The following is a 24635-nucleotide window of genomic DNA, read 5'->3' on the forward strand; positions in this document are numbered from 1 at the left end:
AAAGTAAAGAGATGCTATCTCTGGTTCTGCTGCATCAATTTAAACAGCTCTGTGATGTAGTAATTAAGCCTATGAGCTTAGGCCTAGTGGTTCCAGGCTTAGCTCTGCTTAGACACGTTTAGATTTTTGCAATTTTCCCTCTTTGGATGAATAAAATCATATCTTATGTTGAAGACTCTTTTTCAAACCTGTCCATTTAGACACTGTCAATGCTATCAGGGTGCAAAACTAGATCAGTGGAGTTTCTTATGTGGCTATTTTGATCAAGTCTCTCTTGAAAAGAGGAAAATGGATGCGTCCACATATCCCCACTTGCCGTGTGTGAATAGTTCAGTGCCTAGTTTTATGAAGTAGTTCAGGTAACAGAAGGAAGTTGTTAATACTGGATGTGTGGAGAAAAAAATCCAATCTGTACAGGCTCTACCATAACTTTGTGGTGTTCAGGTTTGAATGTTGAAAGTGTAATACAATTATCTCTGAAGTTGTATCAGGATTAGTGAGAAATGACTGTGGCTACTACGTGGTAGGACAACAAGTGTGGCTATGGAGACAGATCCCATAAAGCTCAACCAAGGTTAAATGAAACACTTTTTGTCAGTATAAAGTCCTTAGAGAAGAGCAATATGTACAAATAACCTAAATGGTACAAAATTACTGTATGGAAAATCAAAGTTCCTCGGGTTCGTTGTTTGATTAGTGTGTGTACTTACTATCTGCAGCTGAAGGTAGTCTCCCAGGCCAGAGGCGCTGTCCACCCTGAGCAGAATGGCATGTTTTTGTTGTGTGCTGAACCCCAGGGCAAGCCGGTCTGCCCTGGTGCTGGGGCGTTCATTAGGGGGCCACGTGTAAATGACCAGGCCTCCATCACGACCAAAGATATAAGTGGTCCCAGCTGGTCCACACAGATAGAAGAAATTGAATTGTAGGCACATCTAAATGCTATAAACAGTGTTATCTATCATCACAGGTCCCCTACTGCAGATGGTACCTCTGCCTATTTTTATCTAAATGTTTAATACACAAGGGATATGTTGGAAAATAATAATAAGTGTTAAATGTCACAGTTTACTGTCTTTCCATATTCTGCCTGCTCCTCCTACTAGCTCCAAGAAAATCAGTATTACCTAAACTACTTTGCTGACTGTGACAACTGACTCATACAAATAACAACACATACAATTCGTTGACTCACTGGGTGAGAATTAATTGCTGTCTAAAGCTACAGAAGGAAAATAAGTAATCAAACTGGACTTTGTACATTAGGCTTTACAGTATGTGCCACTTTAAAATCAATAGGTGACAGTGCCCTCACGTGGTGGCTCTGATAAGATGCATGACAAAAGTGCTTTGATTCAACAAATCATCAAAGTGCAGCAATTTTAAGCGTGCGGACCAACACCAGGTTTAACGGTTTAAGGTTTGACACAGAGCATTTGCTAAAGCATTTAGGGGTATATTGTATTTGATTTTTGCATTTAAACGTCCTAAAAATGCCAATAATGCACGGCTGGCAATACAAAAACATAAATGCTGAATAATCTAGCCAAGTATGAGAGAGAAAATAAGACTCACCATCATTGCACAGTGGTCCAGCATACGAAGTCATGCTGCAGTCACAGGTAAAGCCCTCCCACTGCTGCAAACAAACTCCCTGATTTGAGCAGGAGTCTTCTTGACAGGTAGTGCTGGGACCTGCATTAAGAGACGTGGTTGGATGGGAGGATGCACATGTTAGGAGAAAATAAACAGATACACTTTTTGTTTTTTTGTTTGGAGCCCAGTCTATTCATAGCAGTATGAAAGTGCAGTATGGTTATTTTTAGACCTTATTTCCCTGAAACATTTTGCAGTTTGAAATGGCTGGGTAGACTGTTGTACAGCAGTGGTCTTAAGATTAGTAGTATTAGTAAAAAATCAATGTGAGACTAGGATATTGTGGATAGGCTCCCATTCGTTTGCTTACACTAAGAGAAGATGTTAGATTATCTATACTGTAAACTGAACTGGAATATATGCTACAAGGTGAAAAGAGCCAGATGTTGACAGCATGCAGGTGGTGAGACTAAATGAATGGGGCAAGGACAGGAAGAGGAGTTAAACATAAGAGCAGAGTTATGCTTAAAGGCCTTTATCTCAATACTCTTCTTCAGCTGTATCACTGTCACCGTTCACTCCCTGCCTCGTGCTAAATCTACACTGGAGGAGAATGTCAAAGATCTAAACATAGTTCTCCTTTGTTGCAATTCTGACACGAGGCATGGAGAAAAGGGTGTCAAATTATTCATAAATGGAGTATTGATGTTTATGTTGAGAGTCAGTAGGAGGGGTTAGAGAGCATGCTGCTAGGCAACTCGGGTAATGGAGCTGTGGTTAACTCAAGTCAAGCGGTGGTGATGTTACTACTGTGATGAAGTCGCTATGGTGACTAGGAGGGGACAGATCACCTCTGACCTTTAACTCTGGATCACTGGGATCCACACAACACTGGACACCACTGGGTAGTTTGAACACACGCATACAGACACACGCACTCTCACACTAATTTTCCCATCCTCGCACACGTGTCTCACATGCTCAGACAAAGCGATATACCTTGCAAGTCAGCTTTCATCAATGTAACTTTTGTCAGCCAAACAAAAAAGCAAACAAGCAAATTAAGTTAGATGGTTAGTCAATGCACACAGATGCCTGTGAACTGCTGAAAGAGTGGAACAGAGAGAAAACGCAATGTGCAAAATACTGAAGGGGGAGATGAGAAGAAAGAGTAAAATTTACATCTAACAGAACAGAAGCTGGGTTAGTGGGTTATCCTCATAACGGAGAGCATGGGTTAAATGAAAACTGAAATAAAAATCAGTAGGTACATGGGACCTGGACAGAGTGTTTGCACCTCACCTTCACAGCCTCTCTCAACTTGTCCCATGGTTGCCAAGGCTTCAGCCAAAAGGTCAGGAAGCTTGCCATTTAGATCAACTGTTGCTAGGCAACCCTGGAAACCTTCACGTGAGTGTACCAGCTTGGGCAGGTCTCGGTACATCTCTTTGGAGACTCCCCCAATGTACAGGTCACCTATCAAAAAGCAACACAATGAAAGTAGCTTTGTGAATAAATTACATTCCTATTTCTTAGACATTTCTTTGTAAAATGAATCATTATTGACTGACTCATTCATACTTTTTAATTTTTGGATTGAATATTGTTTTACAATCTATAGGCTCAGTCAATTGATGGCTTAACATTGGCTTAGCACAAAGAGGGTTAACACAGCGGTGTCCAAAAGCAACACAATATGCCTAACACCATCTCCAGGCAAATAACTTCCCCTAAAAAAATGCATATTGTTGTTTAACACACAGCTTAATCTGTTTGTGAGATTTAGAGGTGCTGCTACACTCATATATTTCTCATGGACATGAGATCATAATTAATCTTTTCCTTTAACTTTCATTAAGCACCTAAGGACAAAGATGTCACTCATTTGATTGTTTAAACATATAGTCTATACAGTAGGTTTATACTATCAGCTCTACAAACTAGTATATATTTTTTAATTTTATATGTATAGATATTGTGTGTACAATCTCATACTGTATGTTTGTCCCATTACCTCATATAAGCTACGTTAATTAAGCTATCACTGCTTGTATTTTAGTGCCTACCCTTTAGGTCAAGGTTCTTGGCGCCCACAGTGGTCTGGGTGGTGACTTTGGTGTCAATCTTCACCGTATGCAGATTGTTAGTGTCTCGAGATATATGCACGTTGTGCCAGTGATTGTCGTTTAGAGGACTGTTGGAGTTACCCTTGATAAGATGTGCCCCATTGCCTAAGTCAGAAATGTAGTGTAGGTAGCTAGAGAGTGAACAAGAAAAAAAAAGAAGTGGGAAAAGAAAATCCAAATTAATCATATTCATGATAAAGAACAACACAGGTTCATACACTTCAGGGAATCATAATCTGTCTTGTAGAAAGGTAATTACAAAAAATGAAAAAGAGCTTTCATATTCGATACTTCAGCACTGCAGTCAAAATATTTTTTTTGTCAACCAAAAGCTGTATTAACAAAATCTCAGTAAAAGTAGCAAAATTATAAACATGAAATTCTGCAGGACAGATAAATGCATATTTAAACAGCAGATCAAATAATTTCCTTCTCATTTGTACACAATTTATTTAATTATATGTTACTCTAAATGTAATGTGAAGACCTCGCACTGACTCATGCAATGTAAATACCAGATGCTGCACATTTTCCAGCTCACCCTTTAACCAGCTCTATTACAATGAAGTCATTGCCGTCTCCCCTGTTGTAGAGAATAAGGCCATCGGGGGACGTTGTCTTGAACTGCATGAAGAGATGCATGGAGTAGTAGGCCTGCAGCGTAGGCAGGGTGACGAAACTGGAGCGCGAGCGGAAGGTGACGGGGTCAGCCACAATGCTCTTATAGCCTATAACAGCATTGAGTTCACAGTAGTCGATGTCGCCATTCTTGCACAGGTCAATGTAGGGCATGCCATTCAGCGTCAGCCCCTGAAGGTGGCCGATGAAATTAGAGGGTACGGCAGGCATGAAGCGTTTCTCCGTCACAATACCCGTCTCCACATTGTGGAACTCCAGCTGCGTGTGGTCGCCCGCCATCTGACCTGGTGGCGGGGGTAAACTTCAGAGGTGAGGGCTTCAAGTGGAACTGTTGAATACTAAAACTAATCCTAATCCTACATTTTATTTCACCAGCTTAATGAAGAAAAGAAAGATTACTACTAACAGTTGCAAAAGACACTAATACTATTACTATGTAAATTCTGGTAAAGCAGTGAACAGTTATAGCCTAATCATAATTCAACATGATTATTTTTCACTTACATATGTACAGATGTTCTCTAAAAAAAGAAATAAACCCTTAATGGTTATCTGAAGGCATTAAATTGAAACCAGGAATCAGCAAGCAGCCTATCATATCAGACAATAAACAGACTACAAGCAGAAGTCTGAGCCCCTGGGCAGAGTTCAAAGTGTCATTTTATGCAGCTTTATGTTAGGCGGCTGTGGTTACCTTCTACAGGCTGCAGGTCGTCCACTATGAGTTTTAGGCTCTTGCCACGCCGGACAACCCTCACTGTGTGCCACTCATTATCATTGAGGCCCGACCCCGCAAAGATGGTCTCTGGGCCTTTACCTACACATAGCCCAGAGCACCATTAACATATGCACAGAAAGGTGGAGAGAGACAAAAAGGAGCTGGAAATGTAGAGGGACAGAGACAGAAGAAAACCAGAAGCAGAGAAGAGAGCCAGGCAGCTTGAATTAAAATTTACGGACATAAAGTGTGGAAATGATGCGAAATAGCAGAGGGAAGGTGGAACCATACATATCTTGGGGAGTCAAACGCCTCCCTGTCAACACATTTTCTCTCTACAGATAGACAGACAGGTCTCTTTGCAGATATGCCAGTGAGACAGATGATGTGACACAGACAGACAAAGAAATTTACATAAATAGATGCCATGGGTACTTAAGATGGAGACTGTGAGTCACAACAGGCCCACGCTGAGACAATCCATCTGTGGACAGATCACATCACCATGATGACCACCTACTACCAACACATTCACACCCTCAATTCCTAAACAGGCCCACAATCCTCTCATCCCCACACATATAAAAAAAAATATGTGCCCTATGTGCCCTTACAGACTTTACTACAGGAGCGTGATGATGATGATCTCCTTTCGGCTTATCCCGTGAGTTCGGGGTCGCCACAGCGGATCATTGTCTGCATGTTGATTTGGCACAGTTTTTACGCCGGATGCCCTTCCTGACGCAACCCTCCCCAATTTCTTCCGGGCTTGGACCTCGCTGGGGAGGGGGAATGGGCTGTTAGGGGTTCAGGGTCTTGCCCAGGGACACTTTGACATATAGCCAGGGCCGGGGATCGAACCACTCACCCTGTGGTCTGTAAGCAACTGCCTTTACCAACTGAGCTATAGCCACCCCTATTAGCCGCCCCTATTACAGACTTTACTACAGGAGCGTAATACTGCAATTAGCCTCATGGTGGCACTAGACCCACAGAGAAAGATCAGAGAGCTCTCCTAGGTGCTGATGTGTAGCAGAATAAAAGAAGCTGAACTGCTGTCCTCTCATGATGTCTCTCTCTCTCTGCCAGTCTACCATCTCATATCTTCATAGAGTTGACTGCACACATGCACACATTTGACAGACTGTTCTTAAAGACTCACTGTCCCCTTCCTTTTACTCTCTACAAGCACCCCACCAACCTTGAACACAACACCTATCTCCTTCTAGCACACATACACAGGCTCCTTTCTCTTCCAAGCCTTGTTGGTTTGAGGAGTGTAAGTGAGTCTGCTTACAGTGACCTATCGAATGTAATGATGGGGGAGGTGAGAAGTAAACTGACCCAAACAAGATTCTGCTGCAGAAAATGTCAAGCATCAGTCATGGAGACACGCTGATCTCCACACGCACACACACACACACACACACACACACACACACACACACACACACACACACACACACACACACACACACACAGGTGGAAAGGTAAAGAAAGAGAGAGACATACAGGCAGAGAGATGTTGCAAGCCCATTTAATTTTGGGAAGTCAATCAAATTGGATATGGAAGTATTAAATGCACGTGTGTGTTTTCAAAGCTAAAAGAGTGGGTTGTGCGAGAGAGAGGACACAGGGTTCCCCTGAGGAGACTCAGCTGTGCTCTGGGCATGAGCATCTCATCCTGTTACCATGGATCACTGCATAGCACTGAGTGAAGCAGAGAATATCTGTATGTAAGAGTGAGTTTGTTTGGGTTTTTTTTGCTGCATTTGAATACTTAAAAAAATGAGCAGATTTATGTGAGAGTGAAGCAGTGATCTGCATCAACCTGGAACACACACATGCACCTATTTGAGGTCAGTGCTAACAGTAATTTCAGCAGCAGCATGGTGAGCAAGGTTTAATGTCGAGCTACCGGTCAGCAAAAAGTCCTCACTCGGTGCTGTTAAACCAAAAGACAACATGGTAAGATAATTCAAATAGAAAGACTAGAGGGACTCTTTGTTTCAATGGAAATACAATTCAAATCAAATGACAAGAGATACTGGAGGTCATAAAAGCAGAATAATGAAAACAAAATGACAAAGAGCGTTTCATATTTCATTAGCTGCAAATAACAACTGGCTTTTCTGCTGGATAAGCCTGAAATCTCTCAGATGTTGGGGCTTTTATTTTACTGCTGAGTTTACAGATTTTAGTGGCTGTTAAATACATTTTGTCTTTTCCCTTGAATATCAGATGTATAATTTATTGTATGAACACAGTGTGCCAGAAAAGTGGTTGCCTACTGAAATGTTCATTGAGACAACCAGTCTAAAATTGGCCGAGAGACATACGGGATAGCAACAGTGCTGTGTGGCTAGTAGGGTTTCTATGGCAACTGCAGTCGTCCATTTCACCACCTCTTTGCCGTCACAGAGCATTCGTCTCTCTCTCTCTCTTTTTTGCTTTCTCTATGGTCATGATAGAAAGAAACTCCGCGTGAGGCAATTAAACCCCATCAGGGTTTCAGCTCCACTCACAGCGCGTGAAGAGAAATGCACACAATCACTCTCATACAGGCAAACACACCCAGAAAACACATACACAGATGGGCAATGAATAGATTAGTGAAAGCACAGGCACTAATTCACTCGCTGAATGAAACACTATGCAAAAAAAAATCCCTCATGTACAGTTTAGAGAGAAACAACAAGCAGACGAGAAAAAAAAAATAGCAACCAGACGTTGGGATGAAGGTTTGACTGGGAAACAGAGGGATAATACATCTTTTGTCTCTGGCATGAAGGAGAAGTAATTAGCCTGGAGCTCTCATCCTCCAGCTACTACGCTCTCTCTTTAGCTCACACTTCTCAACACATCTTAATTTTACCTGAACACAGCCTACTTAGATTTTGCCCCTTTTCTTCACTTTGTTTTCTCTATTCCTCATCCCCAACTGTCTTCTCTTCTGTCTATCCTTCTCTGCTAAAATGGCCGACCTGCAAAACCCTGGCCCTCAGCAAAAATCACATCAGTCCTGTGGTGCAGCTGAACATGCAGATACCCATATGTGTGTTTCCTTTGTCCAATACACACTCATACACATATATGCAGACAGACATATGGTACAAAGGTATGTTAAATGAGAAGTTATGAGCAGATGGACTGAAAAGACAGAAAGATTAACAAAAACAGAACTGCACATGTGCACACACACATACTAAGGAGGAAGATGAAGGGAAAGGGGTTAGCTGAGATGGAGGAACACTTACTGGCTGTACAGTTTATCCTGATACAGTCTGGAGGGAGAGCAGAGCAGAGGGTTAATGCTGCACACATACACATATTGTCCACGCCCTGGGGACGCACACATCGACACACCCAGCACGCATATATACATATACTGTATATATAAACATGCACACACACTGCTGAGAAAACACATACTCTCCTTTGTCACAGGACCTCAAAATGGACAGTGTATTTTCTCACAACATTGTGTAGCAAAAAGTTATTTCTGTGTGAATTTTAACTAATAACAAACAAAATCCTAAAAGTAGTGGTTCTTTGCATTGAAAAGTTACATATTAAGGAGAGTGCTGTTCCCCAGCATGAGCAGTGTGCTCAATGGCTACTCTGGTATGAGCGACAGTTTTCAGTCACCAATCGAATGTACTAGGAGTCTGAGACGGGTGATGTGTGTCAGCTTGTCTGATGACATCAAACACACCCCATAATTTTTGTCGCCCATCCAGAGCACAAATCTCCACGAATGATCAGAAGATTCTGATTCGGCCCTTGTAGTAATAAATATCTTTTTCAAATTATTATTACCCATGATGCTGTGGTGTGTCGTGTGGCATCAACCACAGAAACGACATGGCTGCAGACAACCAGAGACCAACACATGCACCCTTCAGTCAGTTTGTATGTGTATGTGTGTGTGTGTGTTAGCGTGTAAATGTACTTGTGTTAATTGGAAAGTATGTGTGTGAGAGAGAGGCTGAAAATGTGTTTAGCTGTTGAACTGTGGAAATGAAGTGTGCAAAGAGGATAGGGATGTGCTTTTTTGGGGGTTGTTATGTGTGGTGTAAGCTACTTGTATGGATTTATACAGTTTTAGAGTTTTTGTGTTGATTGCTGAAGATGTTAGGCATGCATAGGTCCACTGGGAGTGAGCAGAGAATGCAGCTTGGGGTTGGACCCTCTGTTCAACATAAAAAAACAGTTTGTGTCTAATTGTGTTTGTGTCTGTGTGCAAAGATTAGCTTTATATACACCGTGAAGTCTTTCCAAATGCTAACAGGTATATGCTAAAGCCTGTGAAACCTTGTCTATACTATGCCAAAAATAAACGAATTATCAAAGAATATCAAAAGAATTATCTAGATGAATAATCTGCATTATATAAAATAAGTGTAAGTAAATACAGTATATTATTAATCAACATTTAATGACGCTGTAATGCAAAAAATAGCCACGAGGGCAGCATAGATTGCATTCCCCTGACAGGTAATTAAAATAATGTTGGAGATTCTACATGTTCGTGCGTTCATGTGTGTACCTAGGTTGACAGTTAGTCGGACACGGCCCCCATCCAGCTCCAGACGAAGGGTGTCTGCGGAGTTACGGGATGTGGTTGCCATGAGAACGCCATAAGCCCGCTGGGAGCGAAAGCGTAGTGAAACGTCCTCCGCCTCAGTGTGCATCGCCACAGGCAACTGCACCTTCATAAACTTACTGCCATCGTAGGACAGGATGGTCGCATCTGTACAAGACACACAAAGAGAGACACATGGAGTGAATGAGGGAGGAAAGAAATGAAAGACAGACAGAGGCATCAGAAATGATGACGGAGGAGGAGAAAGTGGGCAGACAAAAAAAAAAAGATGATTAACTGGATGATAACGCGCAAGCTGGGTGGAGACAATGCCAATCTGACATTGACTGAACAAGATTTAAACATGACATACGTAGCAATCTTTCAATGTGGTTCCACTTGCTTGTTCTGGTGCCACGTCATGCTGAAACTCAAAATCTGCTTCCTCCAAAATTATCCCATCACTTCCCACCCTTAATTCATCATCACTCCCTCCACCTTACAAAAGAGGGTGTAAAAATAGCCGCCACTGCCACTTGGCTGTGCCTATTATCAAAATCAGAATGCATGGTGGTGAGTGTGTTAGCCACCGTCGCTGACATCCCAGACCCTGGAGTCATAATGTAACAAGCTCAGGTGATCCCACTTTAATGTCTTTTGCATACTCATTTGCATATTTATAATCTTCTCTCCCTGTTACCTGCTGGGGCCAATCCCTGACTGCTAAACTGTTTACCTCTAAGGACCCTGTTTTTTATTGGCCAATTACATACGCAGCTAAACACACTTTACATGTCTCTGCGACTTCACCCCCCCATCCCCTCTTCTTCTTTCTCTTATGCTATCTCTCCACTCCATTCCTCCTTTGCTTTCTCTCCTTTTTGCTCTCCGTTTCCGTGGGAGATGACTGGAGCCAAGGCAAAAACAAGAGAACAGGAAGAGAGGGAGGCTTCATGAATACTGATGAGCTGAGAAGGATGGAAAGAGATAGTGTTTGTGTGTATGTGCGCATGCATGTCAGAATAAGTGAGTGAATTTAAGTGTGAACAGAGGAGGGTGTAGTAAAGTGAGAGCAGGGGGAGAGAAAATAAGGACAGAGCAAGATGGAGAGCAAGGAGCGGTGGAAAGGGAAAAAAGCTCCTGGCTAAAATGCAAATGAACCCTCATTAACTTGAGGAAAAAAGAAGGTGGTTGGTCTGTTAAATCACAGATAACATCACAGACACACATACACCCGTCTAAGCACATTTGAACACATACGTGTACACATTTTGTGATAAGGGAGACAGCTGACTAAATTTTCATCACTATGGCAGCTGACTCACAACCAGGTAAGTAGAAGGGGGAAAAAAACAACCCCCCCACCCAAAAAAAACCCCCAACAAAAACTGAAGTGCAATGCACACATTGCATCATTTGACACCTGTAGCCTGCACCAGATGTGCCATGCAAGAAGAATGAACAGTATGTTTTAGTCAATATTTCAACACTAATTTCTCTACCTTGTTTATTTCAGTAGTTCCAACACCCTGGGGATGTAAATCTTTAAAAAGGGGTCAAAAAGGCTCAGTAATTTTACAAAACAGCAGGACACTGTTTTTTTTTTTTTAAAGAAAACTTTACGTTAGGAGTAAATAGTGCACTTGTTTTGTACTTGGTGCACTAATAAGTATTTATGGACGCAGGGCACATAGGACATGACTCAAAATAAACTATAGCATCCATTTTCACAATAATGAAGCAAACTGTTATCTGCTGCAACACTGTGAGAAGTGGAAAAGATCTATATCAGGCTTTGGCTACACAGACAGTATTAATGGGATTTATTTATATCACCAAACATTTCTTTTTAGTTTAGGTAGCTGATTTACAACTGCATAGAGTGAATAAAAAATTTGTAAAGTGAAATGTAAGTGAAGAAGTCCAAAGGTAAACATGCTCTTTAATGACTCAGCACTGCTAGTGCAACAACAATTTCCCCGTGGGGATCAATAACGTATTGGTGTTCCACCTTGTTTCGCCTTTTGAGATCCTACCTGATGTGATCAAAGAGGGAGTGAATTTGCCTTAAATACCTGACTAAAAGTAAATATGCAGAGGTATACGAGCCCTGAGAGGGTAGTATATCTAAAAGAAAAGGAGGCAACGTTGAGGGTATGTGTCATTATTCAGAAAAACTACTAAATCACGTGATAACACTAATAAGATTAAGAGTTCACATTTCTAGCTGCACCATCCGTACAGAGTGTTATTATGCAGTTCCTCACCAATTGCTAGGCCGTGCAGGTTAGACGTTAGGGCTTCTACTAAGATGGCATCCGGAAAAAAACCTAAACCTAATGTGGGTGTTTTGATGGATTTCCATTTAGTCTTTCATCGTTTTGACTTAAGTCGGGAATATTTGAATTTTATGTCATGACTTTGATTGAAGTCCTTATTTTTACTTATGTCATCATTTTGACTGAAAAGTAATTATTGTGACTTCTTATCTCATAATTCTCACTCATGAAGTCAAGCGGGCAAACCAGTAGGATTTCTATTCAAAGGAGGAATGTGTTAAGGCCACCAACAGGCTGACTTTTAAATGTCATAGTTTAATAAGAGACTACGATATTTAAATATGCTGAAAAATAAGTATAAATATTTGTTTGCAAGAGCTTAATTTGTTCTTTTATTAAAAATTTGAGAATTAACCATCAGAGGAACTTTTTGCCATTTTCAAATTTCATTTATTTTTTTTGTTTTTGTTAGAAAATGACTTCCACAGACAAACCAGCAGTGCATGAAAAACTGAAAATGTGTTAAGAGATGTGTGTGTACCGAAAAAAAATAAAAAATTTATTTCGCAACCACAGCAAGGCGACCATCTCTGTTCATTAAAGAAGAGAGAGGGGGAACAAAGGAGAGAGTGAGAGAATGAGGAAAGAAAAAAGGGAGGGAGAAACTGCAGGTAGAAGGCGTAAACATGGCCAATCACTCTCTCCATCTGCTTCTCCATCTGTGCTTCCTTTAATCCACCGAACCACCAGTTAGTGACCCCTCAATGCACACAGAGAGTGATAAAGAAAGATATAGAGAGGGAAAGAGAGAGAGAAGGTGCATTGCTAAGATAAACATTCACTGCGGATGTTTACCCCCAGAAATAAAACATTTTCATATCAACATCTTTCAGAAAGTGTTTGTGTGTGTGTATGTGTGTATGTGTATATCTCCTGTTAGATGATAGTACAATCATCACTTGAGACGCGTCAGCAGTTGTGGCACAAACAACATTTCTTTTCTTCTCCTTGTCTGACTCCATCTCGCTGCTTTCAACAGGCCTCTATCAGTCCTTCTGCCAATCTTTCCTACTTTCCATTTCTCCCTAGGCCAGAATTCATACCTTTTCTCATAACTCTCTCTTTGTCAGATTCTGCGCCTGTCTACTATTCCTCCTCATCTCCTCACCTACTGTCATATGGCGGTTCCAGGCCGATGGGTCCTACCTCCTTTGTCACAGCTCCTGCTCCCTGCTTTCTGCGCATTTCCTCTCCCATTGATTCCTAGTCTCTATATCTACAGCAGTCCAATAGTCCTGTCTGCGGCTGTGCTCCTCCCACCTCTTGTCTTTTACCTCTTTGGCTCTGATCTTTGCCCTGTCTCCATCTTACTCTTCTCACATTGACCAAATGTGTAATTAAATAAAAGCAAACAAAAAAAGCTGCACTTATTACATTTTGTTCTTTAGCAAGCAGCCTCAATTTCTACTTGTCTTTATTTTTTATCTCCACAAATCTTTTCCCTGTGTCTATCCACTAATGTTTTTCACCTTGCTATTGTCTGATGACTTAGTGTAGGAAAAACCTTCTGCTTCCTTATTGGACCAGTAGTATGTCAGTATTGTGAGCACAGAGTAAGTACTATAAAACAGATATAATGTGTTAAGATGGGTTTTTAAATGTAAAAAAGCATTACCTAAAGGCATAACGAATAAAACATTTACTACCTACTATAAAAGATGACCATAATACATTTTCAGGAATTGATAGAGCTATTTTTAGATTTAAAACTTCAAACTTTCCATTACATATCATATGCCTTCTGTCACTTGTCCCTTTGGCATTTCTCAGTGTTCACAAGCCAAATGACCAAGCTGTTATTGTGGGTTGTAGTTTGCATCATGATGTATTATGAGTTTTTACCAAAACATTGCTGTGTAGTGACTGTAATGGTTAGTCATATTTATTCTAAAAGTGTAATACAAGTGCTTATACCGGTGTTCAAATTCTGTGTCCTCTCTGACCTCCCACTATCCTTTCATTCTCACCTCTTTCACAGGAGCGTCCCAGGTAACCCGTCCCAGAGCAGTCACAGACATAGCGATTCCAGCCCTCTCTGCAGATGCCATTGTGCTGGCAGGGGTTGGACAGACACTGTTTGGGTGGCTCTCTGGAGCATGAGGGTTTCACTCCCACTGCCCTCTGAGTCTCAGCCAGCCGCCTAATGTCTTTGCTCTGCCCGTCGACAAAAAGGTCTCTGATGCAGCCCACGTAACCATAGTTCAATAGAGCTGTCCAAACCTGAGGAAAAGTTCAGAAGTCTTTCATTCAGGAATTAGAAATCATTATATGTGGAATCAAACATTTTTGGGGGTTAAATTTTGATCCTGCCATTGACTGTATATGTTTATCTAGTTGCATAAGTCTGTTGATCCAGTGAACCTTAAACTGTTTTTCTAAGATAACTTCCTATGTTTTTTTTAAATGTGTTTCACTTTTTAAAGCTAACAAACTTAAAATGTGTTTGTTTGTCCAAATTTAAACTCAATTAGCCTTTTAAGCCTTTATCTGCAGCTCACAGTCCTTCAAAAAGAAAATGCTTAAGGGAAAAAAGCATTCTTTTTTACTGCCAGACCATAAAGAATAATGAATCTATATTTTATATTTACATTTCATCTTATATTTTATAGCTATCTTATATATTTGTCATTTGCAGTGGATCTACAGTCGTAGCAAAGGTCCACTTTATGAAATGGGCTGCAACTAACAACTACTTGTTTTCAATTAACTGTTTGGTTTGAAAAATATCAGAAAACAATATAAAATCTGGATTACACGATGTGAAGACATTGTATGTGTCTTTTTTTTGTTTTTCACTTTAATATAAAATAAGATCAAAGATCCAATATGACAGTTACATAGTTAAGACAAATTTAATATGGAGGATTACACTGTAGTTTCTCTGTACTTATAGTCATCCGTTTGAGAAACCATAATCATATATTTGGCATTAGTACTTGAAAAATGGCCCTCTGTCATTTTATAAATTGATCGTTGCAGCTATAAAATCAAATTTGTATGTAATTTTGTGAACAGAGACCCTGCAAACCTCTGTAGGAAAGATGAGTCCAGCACGGTCCTCGGGTAATCCTCCAAGATACAAGGTGTCATCCAGGTCCAGAATCTCGCTGTCTCCAGGAGCCGTGTATGCTGTTCTTAGGTTGTTCACTGAGATGGTTCCTGGATGTGCCGTGAGACATCAAAACAATTTCAGCAATCACCATGACCTTTAATGTGAACATCCTCATCACAATCATCACTGTCATCACTTCCTCCATTATGACTACCATCATCATCATCATCTTTATCGTCATTGTCCTTCCCCCTCTCGTTGTACTGCTCCTCCTCCTCATCATACCCACTGCCGCTCATCACTGCTATCATCAGAAGCAATGGAAATCCAGACCTACACAGGCTTTAGTCATCGGTGAGTGGCCTTTCTGGTTTAAACCTTTCACCACCGTCTCACCATTGAATCATTAATACATTTATTTTTAGATATTACAATTGTTGCAAACATACAACAACACTCCATCAAGGATACAGGTTGCCTCTCCTGTACTTTAACTATAAAAAAGACGGAAAAAACCCCAAAAGTCTGTGGTGTACACACAGTAATTGTATAGTTTTAGTCATATGGCTCACTTTGTGTTGTTGGTGTGCAAAGGGCAGGGGCAGAATACACCCAAGAAAAAAGATGTAAAATTCATTAATAACAATACAGGGCATTTATGAACGTAGCAACAATATTTGTGACAGGAAACGTGTGTTTCAGCACTACCAGTAGGATGAGAAACAGGCCACCAGTTGTTTTAATTATAGCGTCAGTGTTCAGATAATTATATCAACACATTATGACCATTTTGACAGTGCTACTGTGATTTAGTAAAAAAAGGTCTATACAGCACATTAAAAAACAGACTTAATAAAGCCAGTTTGAATGAAATAGAGACAGCAGGCATATTGCAGGGAAATGGCTTCGCTAGGCTGGTGCTCAGTATAAAAAGTATGATCTCGCCTAGTCATTATCCTCTATCTACTTATTATCAACCTCTGTGGTCAGGGTTAGCATCAGAGTTGAGTGGGCTGCGAGTGTACCTGAACGTCCATCTCTCTGGAAGTCCACATGATACCATTCTCCATCATTAACCTTTTTGTCGTGGGCCTTGGTCTTGGTGGTTCCCGAGCCCATGTCAAGCAGCAAGTACAAGTGCCCATCCAGCATCTCAATTGCAAAGAAATCCACCTGTAAGTAAAACAGACACAGCATCAGCATCATATTGTGTAAAAAGCTGGGACACCGATGGCTAGTAAAATGCTAATTATAGCTAGCTGAGCATTAATATAAAGTAAACCTCTACGTTTTTGTAAACTGTGTTGATCAAAAATAGAAGTTATAGCTATAAACTTGGATTGCATGTCCACAGAGTGAAACCTCTTAGGCAAGGTATTGTCTGTTTGGTCCAGACCTAAATATCTCAGCAATTTAATTGGATGGATTTGCAGGGAGTTTTGTTTAATAAAATATGAATCGTAGTTTTCACCTTGACTGTAGGAGGTGTTCGTGGGTCCTTGCGTTGCTGCTGTCGTGGTTTGCCATGGCTGAAAAGCATCAGCCCATTTGGCTCTGTGGTTCTGAAGTCAAATGAGATGGATCCCGCCTTCTTCGCTGTCCACTTGTTCAGTGCCACATAAGACTCTGGGGTGTCAAAAGTCACGGGGTCCAGCGTGGCCACACTCTCACACTTAAAGGACACCACCCCACTTACCTGAGTTAGGCAGAAAAAAACATGTGTAGAGGTTAATGCATTAAAAATTAGCTGTTAAATTACAGCAAGTATCAAGAACTAAATGGCTGCTTTGTGGTCTGGGACTGAAATAAAGCCAGTTGCTCCCAGCTGTGAACCAACTAAAAGACAAAAGCTTGTGGCTACCCCTCAAAATATAATCCCATTTACTTAAAATCCCTACAGTAAAAGTCTCACGGGAGGTTGTGATACAAAACAATGTCTGTGTATAAGAGGATAATGTGCTGGCTGGCTCAAGTTGTACATGCTGTTGGAAATGCATACCTTCATCTTTGGGTCTCCCTGTTTAGCAAGTCTAGACAGCTCCAACCGTACATCATTGTTCTTGTACACCACCTTCAGGGGATTAGGGGGGAGAAATGAAACATGATTTCACATTTAGAATTAATAGAAATGAGACTTTTTCTTCATGTTTGGGTGAAATACACTATGTATTCTTATCAGATTTACTTCTTTTGTGGAACAGACTATTGTGTATAGTTCTTTATGTATCTGACTTGTTTTGACTATAATAAACAAAAAACAGAGGAAATCTTTTAAATGGCATTTCTAATCAGAAATCAAGAAGAAGACAATTATTATTATTTTTTTTAATTCAAGAACTGTCCAGAAACCCACTCCAGGCAATTTTTTTGTAACTGTTATTTGTCCCTGCCATATGTGCGCTTGCATTTAGTCTTTCTTCTTCCTTTTTCTGTTTCTCGCTTTCCTTTCCCTGACACAATACGCTCTCTGACTGAGCTGTGTGTGTGTGTGTGTGTGTGTGTGTGTAAAGAGTGTGCTTGTGCTGAGCATTTTGATGTAGAGAGAGATGAGCACACACAGGCTCTGCTTTATTAATCCAGACCTCCTTCCATGACCTGTAAGGAAACATCGTAGAATTTCTTCGCTGCATTTGCACCTAAACTCTTCACAAAATTATTTATAAGTCACGTGGTTTTGTGTCCATCTGTAGGAAAATGAGGTTAATTCTTTAATATACATTAAGTGTGTTAGCATGTGGGTGGGCCTATGCCAAATCAAATGCACAAAATTGTTACAGCAATGATTGTTCACGTGTGATTCACTGTATACATCTTAATTTGCTCACACGGATTATCATATCATCGTATTAAATATGTAAATGTGTCAGTGGAGTGTTCACTTTGACAGCGGCAGCCTCGTTTAAACAACATCAGTCTTAATGAAGCAACACAGAGTGCTTTCACCACTGATACAGATAGCTCTCTGTTTGGCACATCATCTGTTGGCTTGTTTGGTTGTTTGTTTATGCCTCTGTGTGAATGAAAGGGGACTCAGATGGGGTGGATATATAATGGGTATGTGGATGTTTGGGAGTTTTGCTGCATCAAATGGTGTATATCTAAATATATGTTTGACTATTTTTATCTGTGTGATTTTTACTGGCATTCCTGTTGTGCACAAAACCTAAATTGGGTTTAACCATACATGCATGTGTGTTAGTGTGTTCTCATCAGTGTGTTGTGACTTTTTTGTTGTTGCTGTGTTGTGGCCCATTTCGAACACAGCGGATGGATGGAGCGTCTCTGTGGCATAGCTAATTAGCATGTTAGTGCTTAGTGCTGTATCTACTCCCTCAACGACACTCATCACTGATTCTCTCTGATGCTGGGGAGGGTGTGTCTGTGTCTGGGACTGTTTGTGTAGATCTGCCAAATGGAAGTATTTTTCTCTGTGTGTGCTTTATAAGATAATATGTGTAAAATGACTGTGTGATGTGTGACAGAAGGAGGGAAAGAATAAGGGAGGGTGAGAGAAATTAAGAAAGAAAGTGAGAAAAAGTAAAGGATTTCTTAAAACTTGAGATGGAAATCTGAGCAGAGGAGTCTATACACTAGGCTGGGCAATAATTAAATATGACCATATCACCTTTCAGTACAATTATATCATGGTGATGTGAACATTATATGAGTAGCTCATTCTGTCTAACTGTTCTTAACTAACAGAAATAATGTTTCGTCTGATACAATGCCATTTGGCTATTTTTATTTTAAATGATAAATAATCTTAGTATTATTGTGGCAAATTTTCATCCATACCAGCACAAGAATGAACACGTCATATGTGTTTTCTATGTGTATATGCACGCATGCATCCAACCTCTTTGAGACAGCCCATGAAGTTATTGCTGACTGGAGAACCAGGCAAGTCAGCTGTGCTGGGGCTTCCTCCCACGTAGAAGAAGTCGTCTGAGCCCAGCATGGTGTAGTCCTCCTGGGTATAGCCTGTGGTGGTCAGGATGCCATCCACCGAGATGGTCACCTACACAACAAAGCACAGGGAAAGGACACGCTATATACTCACACCAAAGGCAGCGCTAAGCGCTAGCTAGGCGCTGACCAGCCAAATAAGCCCCCGTTAGTCTTGTAACCAATGTGTATGCTTTCTAAGGGGGAAAAGGCCTGATTGGCTTTGGGAATTGGCCAGTTGTGTTGTTGGGACTTTGATTTGGTGTGATTGGATTTGTGCTAACTGTGTGGTGTAATTGAATAGTGCTGCCTCTTGACTTTGCCGGCACTTAGAAATATGCTGCTAATGCACTAATAAAAGCCACTCACTTACTCAGCCTACATTTGCTGTTATATATAGCCCCATATACCATATATAGAATCTGGCTATTTCTTGATTAAGAATACTCAGAATCAAGATACATAACCTGCTTGTTCTGCTGTATAATAGCCTCCTGCCTGTCAGCATCTGTTATACAGAATGGCATCAAAATCATGTGTGTGATTAATAAAGACTAAATGACACCCAAAGCTTCACAGCATTCATTGATGGGTTCTGAATCCTTTTTCTGCTATTCTGCAACTAACTTTTCAAATCAGTCTAAACGGAGCATTACAATGTCCACAGTGTTTCATTAAATGGCTGATCCTTTCTTCTACAGCATAGATCGCAGCTTATTCTTTACATCAAAGCCTTCCTTTATTCGCTGCCACATACTATGGGCTGCTTTTTGTAGTAGAATTGGATTTTCTTCCTAATAACAACTTTCTTCACAGCTTTACCTAAAATGACACTGGTGCTGGGTTTGTTTTATAACTTAACCTGCTGCTCCTGACGTTCAGGAGTCAGTGTAGGGGCTTTTACAGCAGCTAGCACACATAGCCAACCTTGCCACACATAAGTTACAGTTAGTGGTATGTTATCATCCTGATATTCTACAGTACATTACTGACCACGTTTTATGACCTATAAAGGTGGTGAACTTTTTACTTTCACACCACAGTTACTTCTTTTTCACTGATTTTGTTTATCATAGCCGGGAAAACTTGCCCAGCCAGTCAGGTGTTAGTAGTAGGTATCCACAAGCTTCATGCTATACAATAGGTGTTAGTACTTGTTACTTTACTTGTTAGTAGTTGTTAGTAGTTGCACTCCTGGCAGCAACACTGTTACTTGTGTCAGGCCAAGCTGTGTTGGGTCACTGAGGTTAGGGTAATGACTTTAATGCTGTTAGTAGGTGTGATGATGTTATGTTATTGTGTTGTTAGGGTGAGTTGTGATGATGGTGTTAGTTAGTTTGTGGTCTGGGGGGGTTGTTAGATCAGCGAGTCTGAATGAGAGATGACAGACGGACGTAAAACACACAAATTGATGCACACACACGCACAGGTGTTAGATGGGTTACAACTCATTCCACGCGCGCAAACACACATATACACACACATTAAAATATAAACATGCTGCCTGTTCCTCTCTTTGCATGCAATCACTGGCAAAAGAGGACACAGAGTAGAAGAAAAAAATTATGTCAACTGAGGAAATGAGTCAGGAGCACCATGGAGAACATGCAGTGGCAGAGTGGAAGACGAAAAACCAAAAGGAGAAGAAATAAACAGGGGAAGGACCTCTCTATCCATTTTCTAGACCAATCAGAGAGGGTAGGGGTTTCTGAGTCACGCCATGCAGGAAGAGGGGCTCGCCATTTGCGTGCAGGTGAGGGATGAGCCAATCAGTACACGCCTACAGTCACAGAGTGATGGGTTGGGGGAAAAAAGGTAAAGAAGGTGGGATTGGGGGGAGGGGGGGGGGGGATTTAAAGAAAAAAGTGGTTGGCAAGGAGATGGGGGCTGGGGCTTTTTAAGCGTAAAAGATTACCAACCGCATTTATCCTTTTATTGGTTTAGTTTTGATGTCTATGATTCAAAAGGAAATAGACACGGGGCAAACCCAAACTAAGAAACAATTAGAATGATATCTACCGAACAATGGAGTTTGTTTACCATAGCGTGTCCAATGCCTGAGTGCTTTGTAGGAGAGGGGGAGAAAGGAAAACAAAAAACTGTGAACAGAACAACTTCGGGAACAAAAAAGGAAAGCTAGAAGGCCTCTGGTGAGGTTAGTAGGTTGGTTGGAGTGGTTTCGCTAGGAGAAGGGCACAGGTTAGGTTAGTAGAATGAATCATTCCATGGATGGTGGTTAGTTTCACTAGCAGGTTAGTAACGTTAGTAGTCAAGTTAGTAGTACAAACAGGCAAACGGTAGAGGCAGGGCACAGGTGGGTTTCAAGCACCTGAATGCTAGTGACCCTCAGTGTTCTCTAGTTCCCTTTTTTCATTTAATCACTCACTTATTCACGCTCCCTCTCTCTCTTTCTCTTGATTAGACACAAACACACACACACACGCGCGCGCGCGCACACACACAGACACACACACACACACACACACACACACAATTGAAAAAGCACTCACCTAGACTTGAAAGCAGTGCTGGTCTGGTGGTTAACCCACTGTAAACTAAGACCAAAACCTCAGGTATTTTCTTTTTACCACAGCATCACTGCAGTTGGACAACAGACCACTGAACGTAACTTCTACATTGATTATTTTCATGCTGTGGGCTAAAGTATTTATGCTGCCCTCTGCCCCTGAAACATCTGCAACAGTCACTGTGGTTCACCATATCACTCAATTTTACAAATTAAATGAAAGGAGCACTACAAAAGTGTTTTAATTTATATCTTAATTATTTTTTTAATGAATAATCTATTCTAAAAAATGTCAGAAATGTTTATTTCTGACATTTTAATCACAAAATGAAACCTTGACTTTATGTGAGGTCTGACCAAACCCAGTATATATTGAATTTACAATTGTATAAATCAAAGAAAAAAAAACTGAATTAAGCAAATGTTTAAAGTTTTTTGCTTGATACATTTCAGCTGATTTCTAACAATTTTACCACAAACTGAAATCCAAGCATGCTTCAGCAATTTTCTAATCTACAGCTTGTCATTCTGACACATAAAAGTCTTCGAGACTTGTCAATAATGGATTTTTTTAAACCGCTTCTTATCTGTGCTCGGTCTCCCAATTCTCCATCACCTGTTTTCTGGTTACCTGTCTCAGGTTGCGGGTGACCTTGACGTCGTGCCAGGCGTTGTCATTGAACTTGCCATTCACGGGCTCCACCAAGGCCTCAAAGGCCCCGGAGCCAAGGTTGATGACAAGTGACACGGCACCATTCTTCAGTGCCAGGTTGACGTAGTCGGCTGACTTGCCGGTGTGCAGCATCAGGCCGTTGCGCTGCAGTGTTTTGAAGGAGAGTGTGATTTCATCGCTGCTTGACTGGATGGGGTTCGGCGACAGGTCATAGCAGAAGTACTCAGAGCCCTTGAAGGTGGCAACATACTCCTCACGAGCTGAGAGAGAGAGTGAGAGGTGAAAGGGAGGAAGAACAAAGAAGTGTGAAACCATTATGCTGTTGAACATTATTATATTGACTGGTATGTTGCTTCTTCCCACACTGATCTTTAGAATATGCTAAAAGATGATAAAATAGTGGGTGTTTTTTAGAACCAGATGAGTAAAACAAAGCTCAGCTGGGCCTGGTTAAATTCGATTCGGATGTGCAGTACAAAACGTATTGTTTAAGATGCTGAAAATGTTGTTATTGTCAAGCAAAGCCTCACTGATGCCAGCACTTGGAAGAAACACTTCCTTCCATACCTCTAATCGTACCATGGAGTGGTGTGTAAACAAGCTTTGATCACTCATGTGGGTTGGAGATTAAACAGTGTGGATGCGAGAGAGACAGTCGTGAGTCTGTAGCATTCCAAACTCGTTATGAAACCTGCCATCCTCTCTTTTGAGAGAACAGCTGTGCTGGCAGTCTGAAGTGATGTGGTCTTGTTTGACAACATGGCTCATTTCGTGATGTTCATCAAATGCCAGAGTGTGTGTGAACATGTATGTATGTGCAGTATAAGTAGAGGTTAGAAAGGTTTTGAGCAGGATGGTTGCAAAAACTGATGATGAACATGGAAAACAACAGCCTGTAAGCATCATGGCAGCCAAAGCAGGCAGAAGTGTTCCATTAAAATTCAGCATAACAGGCAGACAGCCAATAGTAACTTACCTTGCACACCTTCAGTGACCCCCAAGGACACTAGACCAAGGTTTTGCAATCCATCATCCTTAAGCTCACACTCTCTTATCTACTCTTTCATACCTACACACACAGCAGTGCACATCCATATATACAAGTCAGCAAAGGAACAAATATGCACACCTACACACACATCTGTGTGCAAAAAAGGATCATACTATCGTGCTAGCATACATAAGCAGGGGTGACATTATCTGTCTCCTTCCCACCCATTACCCTAAAACATCACTCTTCCTCCACATCTTTCTTGTTTCTTTCTGTCATTCCTATGTCTCTCACACCTTCCTTCAAGATTCATGCCACCATTCCTCTCCGCACATCTCATTGGCCTCTTTTTCTCGGTCTGTGGAGCCTCTGGCATAACAACCATCTTGTAGTTCATGATAATGAGGAGAACAGAGGGGGATTTAATACACACTAGGTCAGGCTGGAGCAAGGCAGACACTTGGTAAGGAACTGCTGGAAAGAAGGTGGTGGTGGGGGTTGTTGCCACGTAATGAATACACTGAAGTGTAATAGGTTATTAAGGTAGTGAGAGGCAGAGAGAAGAGTGTTGAAATGGAATCTGCTGCACTTGAGTGAATATGACACAGAGAGAATAATGAGAAGGGAAAAGTGAGAATATATCACAATTCAACAAGCAATTGTGGCAAATTGTCTTTCTTAGCTTCTGTTGCATGAAAAAAAACCTGAAGTGTGAATGCCAATATATGAGTGAGAAACAACACGTTGTTTGCCAGCGTGTGAGTTCCCCCTAGTGTGTCATTCCTTCCCTCCCAGCATGTTAATTAAGATTCTCTGCGTGTGTGTGTGTGTGTGTGTGTGTGTGTGTGTGCATGCCTCAAAAAGGGGAAAAATGTCTGCAACTTCAAGCATATAAATGTGTATGTGTGCCCAGGCGAGTATATGGTTTTTATGTGTGCATGAAATGTGTGGGGGTGTGGGTGGGTGCTGGTCTCTGTAAATATTGGTGTATTGCTGTCAGAAAAGCTATTACCAACTCAGGGCCTCGGGCTAGTCTTTACTGAGAGGAGCGAGAGCGAGGAGGAGGAGGGAGACACACACACATACACAGAAATAACAGCCGCAAATGCTAACACAAGCACACATATGCACTGATAAACACACACACACACACACACACACACACACACACACACACACACACACACACACACACACACACACACACACACACACACACACACATAGACAAATGTAGATGAGGTGGCAGAGTAAGGGGGGGCAGCCAAGTTGCTTACAATGAGAACACACGCAGCCGTCCATAAGCATTGTAGCGGTAATTTACAGAGGTGCCATTTAGATTTCAGTGTGGTGCTCCACCATTCTGTTGCTAATTTACAGACATGTCATTAGACCAGTCAGGAGCACATAAAGCATCACTGCATCGATCTGGAAGCTCTGGTCTGCA

General features: G+C 41.2%; 1 protein-coding gene across 18 annotated transcripts in view; it reads right to left on the reverse strand.

Moving 5' to 3' along the window:
- Positions 1–24635, reverse strand: part of nrxn1a (neurexin 1a) — a 71037-nt gene that overhangs the window by 11674 nt on the left and 34728 nt on the right. For 8 of the 18 annotated variants that reach the window (XM_067487804.1, XM_067487819.1, XM_067487810.1 and 5 more), the window contains 16 exons: positions 22156–22457; positions 21017–21061; positions 18909–19070; positions 17052–17123; positions 16524–16748; positions 16078–16225; positions 15029–15159; positions 13968–14220; positions 9626–9829; positions 8334–8360; positions 5053–5175; positions 4261–4642; positions 3660–3850; positions 2896–3069; positions 1573–1692; positions 711–892 (listed from right to left, as the gene is read on the reverse strand). In XM_067487804.1, coding sequence (XP_067343905.1) covers positions 711–892; positions 1573–1692; positions 2896–3069; positions 3660–3850; positions 4261–4642; positions 5053–5175; positions 8334–8360; positions 9626–9829; positions 13968–14220; positions 15029–15159; positions 16078–16225; positions 16524–16748; positions 17052–17123; positions 18909–19070; positions 21017–21061; positions 22156–22457 — 2741 coding nt within the window. Of the gene's footprint in view, positions 1–710; positions 893–1572; positions 1693–2895; positions 3070–3659; positions 3851–4260; positions 4734–5052; positions 8204–8333; positions 8361–9625; positions 9830–13967; positions 14221–15028; positions 15160–16077; positions 16226–16523; positions 16749–17051; positions 17124–18908; positions 19071–21016; positions 21062–22155; positions 22458–24635 lie in introns of those variants that run through there. The other 10 variants (XM_067487814.1, XM_067487811.1, XM_067487807.1 and 7 more) reach the window with 5 other exon arrangements.

The sequence above is a fragment of the Channa argus genome, chromosome 20 (assembly GCF_033026475.1).
Source record: "Channa argus isolate prfri chromosome 20, Channa argus male v1.0, whole genome shotgun sequence".
Taxonomy (NCBI): Eukaryota; Metazoa; Chordata; class Actinopteri; order Anabantiformes; family Channidae; genus Channa; species Channa argus.